This window comes from Lepidothrix coronata, unplaced genomic scaffold (genome assembly GCF_001604755.1).
Source record: "Lepidothrix coronata isolate B3197 unplaced genomic scaffold, Lepidothrix_coronata-1.0 Scaffold405, whole genome shotgun sequence".
NCBI classification, from domain to species: Eukaryota; Metazoa; Chordata; class Aves; order Passeriformes; family Pipridae; genus Lepidothrix; species Lepidothrix coronata.
Window position 1 is genome coordinate 89831 of NW_016690585.1, and position 8269 is coordinate 98099.

General features: G+C 48.4%; 1 protein-coding gene across 2 annotated transcripts; it reads right to left on the reverse strand.

Moving 5' to 3' along the window:
- Window positions 1–7639, reverse strand: ANP32E (acidic nuclear phosphoprotein 32 family member E). Of its 2 annotated transcripts, none has more exons than XM_017839374.1 (6): window positions 7468–7639; window positions 6823–6945; window positions 5956–6118; window positions 4729–4883; window positions 4048–4099; window positions 1–2680 (listed from the first exon to the last, which is right to left on the reverse strand). In XM_017839374.1, exons 1-6 carry the CDS (start codon window positions 7525–7527, stop codon window positions 2616–2618), a joined length of 618 nt encoding a protein of 205 aa, XP_017694863.1. In that variant the 5' UTR covers window positions 7528–7639; the 3' UTR covers window positions 1–2615. The 2 variants fall into 2 exon arrangements, with proteins under 2 accessions (XP_017694863.1, XP_017694862.1); XM_017839373.1 differs by having other exon boundaries at window positions 1–2683; window positions 7468–7638.
- Window positions 7640–8269: the final 630 nt, after the last annotated feature.

The following is an 8269-nucleotide window of genomic DNA, read 5'->3' on the forward strand; positions in this document are numbered from 1 at the left end:
TAATCCAATACAATAGTCTCAATTTATTTGAAATAATTCGGTTTGAAAACTTTTTAATTTAAAATTTACAGCACACGTGGGGAGGAAACATGTTTTGTTACAACTAAAAGTTATCAGAAGAGTGCTGCAGGGCTGTTGTCTTTAATTTAACACTGTCATGGCTTTATTCAAAACACAGTTGCACAAAATCAGTTACTCCAAAGTTTCAGGAAAGAGTCGGAGAAGGAACCGAACCACACTATATACAGACTGCCATACAAAGAGCATTAAAATAGGACAAAACCTCTACAAAATATAAAACCCACCCTGACGTATTTGCATGAAAAGACCACCCACCAAGCAAAAAAGTTTCAAAAGTTATCTGGAGGCTCTGAATTCCTCGTTAAAAAACGCTGTTGCTGCATGCCGAGCGGAGGGCACGGGACTGGGGATGGTGACACTGGGACCGACAGATTAGCAGGAGCTGGGACTGTGAGGGGCTCGGGTTCCATGTGGTGGCTGTGGCTGCTGGGGAAGTGTGGCCTAGGGAAGGGCTGTCACCCCTCAGAGCTCGGTCTGTCTGGTCTCGGGAGCGGGACTCGCTCACCCAAAGGAGCCCACTACCCACATCATTTTAATCCATCAAAATAGACTCTTATTTTTCCATTTAAAACTAATTTTATCTGCATTGGTAACAGACAGTTAAGGAAAACCCTGACAGGGAGGTGCTGTGACGGACACACTTATAAATAACAGGTTTCAATCTAAAAACAAGAAGCAAAAGGATGGGAAAACACCTTTTCTCTCAAAGCTGAGCATGGAGCGAGTGCCTCGCCCAGAGCCCCCAGGACATGACGGATGTGCACTGACCCATCCAGGACTCATCACAAACACAGGACTCGGTTGTGGCTGCAAAGGAAGTTTTACCATGACTTTTCTAGTGTCTTTGGAGACATTCCTTAAAAAACACAAAGCCCAAGGAGTCAGCTGTTCCCGAGTGTGCCACCGCCCACCTGACTCCGCTCCGAGGCCACTGCACAGCTACAGGAGAAACCCGGAGTTAAGGCTCTAGTTGGGGGATAAAAACCACACACACAGGGAATGGGGCTTTGCAGAACTTCAACCCTGCATGATCTACACTCCACTGAAGGTCACATCGAACTACTGTGTGCAATTCCTACGGAACATCCACAGGGAACCGGGCGACGGGGGACTGACTCAGGCCCAGGAATCTCCCTCTTCCCACCCGCGGGCTCTCCCCAGTTTCCGGCAGCTATCGGCAGCCAGGACAGATACAAAAATAAGTCTCTGGAATAAAGCTGTGTGTGATATTTGGTTCAGGACCCACGCGAGACGTCAGTCAGTGTGATATCACGACTACGCTGCGTGAAACCCAGATCGCGACTGAAGGAGGAATGCTGGAAGTCGGAACTTGTTTCCAACAGGAGAGATGATACATCGGGGCAGAACTGTTAGGAATTATTAAAGGCTGCTAGGAAAAGCTTCTCTGCACGTCCCCTGCGCTTGCTCCCAGCGCGTCTCCGCAGCCACTCGATACAAACCCCCGAATATTCCCGACTGCTACACACGAACTGAGCGTTTTGCCTTCAGCCAGATTTACACACTTTAAGAGGTGACATGCAGAGAAGGACCAACTTGGGTTCATCCTTCCCTTCAACGGTTCTAGAAAAGCTGGGGGGGGGAGGGTTGGAAAACAACGCGCTTGGAGGAGTTACCCGTTCACTTCTGCATCAGAAATGCATATTTCATCTATTTTATACATTTTACAGCCATGATTGGTGCAGAATTCCCACAATGACAATGAGAGAGCAAAGTGAGTGAAGGTTTAACAAAGATTTCTAGCAAAATGGGTTAAAACTACACATTAATTGCTTTGTTAATACTTGCAGTGACAATGGATTTGGGAGAAAACTTATGGATTGCAACCCTTTATGGAACACAGCTCTTTCAGTTTGCCAAAATACACCCTTGAAGGAATCTAGTGAATACTCCAAACACCGAGCATCGGAGCAAGCAGGAAAACAAAAAGATCTTCTGAAACCTGCTGAGGCTTCACCCTGGAACACCCAGAATGGAGAGAAGCCTTAAAAAATATCACAGGAGTCACTTTTTAAAAAGCTGAAACACGGGTGTCATCTAGTTGGGTGTTTCCAGCGGAATCCCTGAAAAACTCAGCTTAGTGTCAACTGATTTAAGAGACTGTGGAATCTGCCACAGAGCGTTGTTCAATTCATCTTTTTAAGCATAAAAACTTTAAAATCCTGAAGGAAGTTCCCAATATTAAACCCATGGGGCAGGGGGTTGGACTCGGGGCTAACGATGACCAACACAGCAAAGTTTGTACGAAATTAAAGAGCTCCAAAGAAAAGTCTGGTGGGGGGGGGAATTTGCCAATGGCTTCAGTGATTATAGGGCTGAAAACTGTTCTCTACAGAAGGTTCCTACGGGCTATCAGAGCTTATCTGGAATGATAAAAGGGGCAGGAATAGTAAAACCACACTTCTGCTATAAAAAGTTAACATAGGATTTCTGTCGGGACATCTATGGTACATGGACATACAGAGCTGCATAATCACTATTGCGTCTTCCGTAACTGGAGAGTCTGGTCCTGCAAATTAATCCTCCTCTTCCTCGCCTTCGTCCTCGGGCTCTCGTTTCCTCTTCTCCCCTCGGACGCCCTCTGCTAAGGGAAGAGGGATGCACGCAGCCCGTTAGCTCTGCCCCCACAGCAGCAATGCCACAGCACTTCCACGCAGGTGACGGGAACAGGGCATTCCCAACGGAACATCCCCGCTCCCACAGCAACAGCTGTTTGCTGACTGACTGATCCGCGCAGGCCGTATCAAACCGGGGTCAAACTAAGCACGGGATGTTCCACCCGGGAACCGGTGATATCCAGCAGATTGATTAAAAAATACATTTGAGAACTAAAATGCAGGTGACCTTTTCCTACCTCCCAAGCTCCCTCTTTAGAGCTGCCCCAACACCCTGCCCAGCACAGCGGTTCCTGCAGGTACCAGGTGGGACATGGTCCCTCCTCTCCCCCCAGGGACAGACCTGGCACCAGGATCTCGGACAATATCCTGGAGCTTTTCCGTAGGAAAAGGCCGGATTCGGGCGGCGCGCTGTGCGCTCTGGTGGTGGGAGCTCGCAGTGCAATGCTGCCCCTTCCAATCCAGGAATTCCCCAGGAGTCATTCCCTGGCCCACTGTCCATCCTGACCCCAGTGCTGCATTTGTACAAAGTGAAGAATTCACTCTGCTCCCTTCAAAATTCCCATTTTTGCAAGTGGAAGATCCAGCTCCCAAACCTGCTCCGCTGAGCCCAGTGTACAAAGGAGATGGGGGCTCAGCTGGGGAGAAATTCTGGGACTTGGCTTCACACAGACGTGGAAGCTTTTATGAAAAAAATTATTAACGAATACTCCAGTAACCAGCTTGTTGCAAACAGACCTTGGTGCTCTGGCAAATGCCCCGGGGCAGCACCAGCCTGCAGGGACACTGCATTTTCCACACGGGATCACACACTGCACCTCAAAGCAGCACCAGCCCCTCACCCTGCCTCGTTCTGTTTGACCATGATGCCCGTGGCTGCCAGCAAAACGTATGGAATTAAGGAATTACAGCCACTGATGATAAGACTGGAGAGATAAATATCATTAGGGTTCCTGGACAGGCTCCTGGGCTCAGTCTTGACTCCCCGGAGCTGCCCTGAAGGGGAACTGCTTACAGAGAAGCCACTTGCAGCTGGATAAAGGGAAAGCTCCAGCTGGTTCTGGCTGCCAGGGCTTTGCCAGCAGAGCCTCTGGGGCACTTGAGGGATATTTGCAACGTATGGAAATAACAAATCCACAGTCCTGCTCCTCTCCGCGCTGGAAAAAGACAATTCCCAAGTGCGCAGGAGATGCAGCGTCTTCCCTTTTAGAAAACTGATGTTTCTGCCTCAGTTTTATTTTTTACTTTTTATTTGTGTGTTAATTTGCATGTCCCAACCCCGCAAAAGTATAGAATTATAGAGGATTGTTTCATTTAGAACTTCAGCACTTACCTTCTTCCTCCTCGTCACCTCCTTCAACGTAGTCGTCATCGTCCTCTTCATCCTGTACAAAAATCAGGAAACATTTTTACGGTTGCTGTTTATTGAAGCCTTCCTTCCACACTGATCCCAAGCACAAATCCTGCTGGGGCAGCAGCTGGCCCCAGAGTCTCATTTCTTTGTTTTTCCCCACTGTTGTACCAGCTCAGAAGTTACTGACAAATTAACCAGGAGAAAGAGATGCCAATGGCTTTTAGATTTCCTTTGTAAGGACCAAGGACGAGGAGGAAGCACAACAGTATCTTCCCAAGTTATTGTGAAAATGAGTAAATTGTTGTGTTGGGCTTTTGTCTTGTTTTAAGCTGAGAAATGTAAACAATCAGCTCCAGAGAATTCAACAAACTCAAGTCTTGTTTTTATATCCCTCTGCTCGGTGGAACTTTACAAACAGGGGAGCGTGACAAGTCAAAATGGGGAAACAGCCCATCTGACATCTGCCCTTGGAATATGGGAATTGAACCCACTCCCTGATAGGAAGCAAACTCTCACTGAATTTTCATCAAGACTCCACCCATCACCTTGTAAAAGGCGGCCGTTTTCCGCCCCCTGGAACTGGACAGGAACCATTTTCCACATCCACAGAACCCCACAGGAGCTTCCCTTCCTGCATTTGGCAGAATTTACCAACTGTACCTGAATCTCTTCTTTCATCAGGTAGGAAAGACCAACTTCCTCCTCCTCTTCACCTTCCCCCAAATCTGAAGCTCCATCATCTTCATCATCTTCCTCTTCATATTCTCCTGGAGGCCCAGCTTCATTCTCATCATCATCGTCATCTTCATCCCCTTCTGCAGTGAAGGACACACACAGGCCATTCACTCCTCTCTGAATACATCAGGGTGAGCTGGCTCTAACAGGTTTTTCCAGAAGGATTTGGGGATTTTTTACTTTTTCTTTATTCTAAATGCAGGCCACACGAGGGAAACGACCACGATTGTAACCGAGTTAATCTTTGTCGTTTTTCCTCTAAGAAAGGCTCCCACTGTTTTTCCATCACAGGCTTCAGGCCAAACTCGACACCTGAAGCAGGTACAAACACAAACTCCTACCAGGGGAAGGGGCTTCACTGCAGAACCCAACCCTAAAATATTTTAAGGCAAAGCCAGCTTAACATAGTGCACACCTCTGCTACCTGATGACTGGGAAATGCAACACCTGCAGCTCCCAAGGGATGGCCCCTCACCTCCTTCCTGTGCCTGGAGCACTAATCCCTGTCGTGGGCCAGGTCAGCAAGTGACAAGATGTTACCAGGTGATTTAACACTTAAATTCATTTTCAACTTAAACTATTAATCTGTTTTCAAATATTGGGTTATTTTCACATTCCAGGTATCAACCCCTGGGCTTCCATCGAGTTCTCTTAAATCCAGGCTCCCAAAGCCTACAGGATTTGCTGACAGCAAAAACAGCCTCCTTAAGGACTGCAACCAAGGTGGGACCAAAAGGAAATTTTTTGGTGTGCTTTTGGAACCAAAAAATCATATTACACTGAAGCATGGGGCTGAAGCCATTACAAAACCCTGTAAAATTCTGATTTTTTACTCAAAATAGTGTGTGTCCCCTCACTTTGTATCACTCAGCAGCTTTACTGCTGGCAACAACTAACTTAGAGAGCATTTGTGTCTTTGTAAAAGTACCTTTAGGCCAATTCCCTTAATCCCAGGCAGCTCCTGCAGGACTCGAACCCTCTGACAGAGTTTTTTTTGCTCTGTCTCAGTGTGTTAACACCAAACACAGTCTGGACTCTGCGCTTCAGGAACACGAGCAGCATCACCCTCGTGTGCTCAGGATGTCCCTGCACTACACTGAGACCTTTATTCCAGCAGCCCATTCCTACTCCCAGTTTGCTTCGGGAAGTTACCGTCGTCGTCATCTTCCGAGTCCGGTGCCTCGTTGTCCTCCTGATCAAACCCGTCCAGGTACGTGATCTGCTGGAGCAGCTCGAAGATGCTGTCCCTGTAGTCCTCGAGGTTCGTGATCTCACAGTTGAACAGGTCAAGGCTCTTCAGGTTCTTCAGATTTTGCTGAAAACGAACAAAAAGGGGTTTTTTCCCCTTCTCAACACACCCACGTGGTGCTGCCAGGTACAGTGCTGTCGCAGAATTTACTCTGTCCCCATCCCTCCTTTCTAGTCAGCATTTTTCACCCCAGAAGTTCAGTCCAAGTTCTGGCAGTGGCTGAACCCCCAAGACCTGTGCAGATCAACACCCCACAGCTCCCAAACCCACAGACTCCCTCACACCCTGGGGGTTGGGTTGTGTGTGCAGAGCCCAGATTTGGACAGACACCCCAACCATCCAGAAAAGCAGGGGAACAGATCACCACAGCTCCCTCCTCTGCTTCCCCAACCCACTGCTGCTGCTCTCCAGGTTTGCTCCTGGTTGTATCCCACACGTGTCTGAGTCACCTCACAGGTTAATTAATGAAAGCTCACCCTAACGAATGAGCACAGAGGGGTCAGCATGACACACCTGGGCCACTCTTCCTTCAAAGACAAAACAAGCCCAACAATCTCTCACTCAGGACATCCCACACCCAACATGGGAGCATTTTCCAGCAGTGGGGTTCCATGTGCTGTCCTACAACCACGGCACCGAGTCCATCAAACCAGGACTGACCACGAGACCGACAAACGTTTGTACCAACCCATTCCCAAAAATACGAATGGATTCTTGATAAAAAAATAGTATTTACGAAATCTCCCGAGCCCCTCCCGCTTCATACTCACAAGAGCTTCCACAGTGCCAAGATCTTTGATTTTGTTGCCACTTAGATTTAGATATGTGAGATTTGGACATCGCTCTGCCAGGACCTCCAGGCCTCCGGAAATGACGTTGTCGCTCAACTCCAGCTATTGTACAGAAAGAAAAGGAATTAAACAGTTGGATTCTCACCCTTAGATTCAGCTGCTTCATCGTTATTTGTTCTCCCTTTAAGTGTTTAATCACTTTTGAAGAGTTGCTCAAGTTAACAAGCTTTGGCTGTCAAAAAGTTCCTTTAAGCTGGGAATTATAAAATGCTCCTGGAAGTCTCATGTGTTTGGGGAACCTCAGTTTTAAGTTATTAAGACTGGACTTCACTGCCAGCAATCCAAGGGCCTCTTACCAAGGCCTGGTGCTCAGCAAGGCACAGCCAACCTTCACAGTGTCCACAGCCAAGCAGTCACCACCCAAGAGTCAGTGAACAAGCCCAGCTGGCCATATTTAACTGGAGACACCCAAAACAACTTCAGATTTAAAAAAACCCCCAAAATTTCACAGATATAGCACCGTTAGCACCACACAAGTCCAACTGCGAGAGCCAAAAGGCGCGACCGCGGCTCGTCACCTGTGACTTTGCCCTCCCGGAGCGCCGGTGGACGGGAGATACGCACCTTCCTGAGCTTACTCAACGTGGGGAGCTTGGCCAGCGACGTCAGCTCGACGTTGGCCATGCTGAGAAACTGGAGTTCCTTGAAGGAGTCATTGAGCCCTTCGATTTCCCCGTTGCTGGACCGGCAGTTATCGAGCACCAACTCCGTCACCTGCCAACAGGCCACACGTGTGGGTGTCACCAAAGCCCCCCACTCGCCTGAGCCCCGACCCGGGCACGGGCAGTGGCTGCTGCTTTGGGGCTTGGTTTAAATTCACACCGGACTCGTGCCCCAAAACCCTCAACACCCACTTAACTAAAAGTGCTTTCCTTTCCCCTGAGCACGCATCAAACTCTGCAAAAACTGCCACCCGGCCCCAAAACTCCCCCTGGAGTGGATGGTACTCCCCCTGGATGGACCCTGGTACAGCTCCCCACAGCACTGCTGTGTACACAGCCAACCACCAACTTATCCTCAAGGCTCACCATTAAACTGTGCATATTCAAACCCCTCAAACCAGTTTCACTCAGAACCCAAAACCTTCCGACTCCAGATGATTTTCCCAGAGAGTTCTGCAGGTTATTTAAGCCCAATTAAATAATTTCCTCATGCGAAAGACACTTGATAATCAATACAGGTCGTGTGCCTGGAGAAGCGGTGACAAGGAGCAGCCAATTAATTTTAAATTATTTTATCTAGAGTGGAACATCCACTCGTTAAAGGACAGGCACAAGGTGACTCTTCCCTTTCCCCACACACTTTTCATTAACAACATTTTGGGAATGCGCTGCAGACCCCGGGCAGCACTGGGCCAGCTTCCCAT

Coding starts and splice junctions, on each gene's coding strand:
- ANP32E (XM_017839373.1), bottom strand. CDS start 7,527: ATGGCCAACGTCGAGCTGACGTCGCTGGCCAAGCTCCCCACGTTGAGT. Junction 4,884..5,955: donor CTCGGAAGATGACGACGACG/GTAACTTCCCGA, acceptor CCTTCACTGCAG/AAGGGGATGAAGATGACGAT. Junction 4,100..4,728: donor TGATGAAAGAAGAGATTCAG/GTACAGTTGGTA, acceptor ATTTTTGTACAG/GATGAAGAGGACGATGACGA.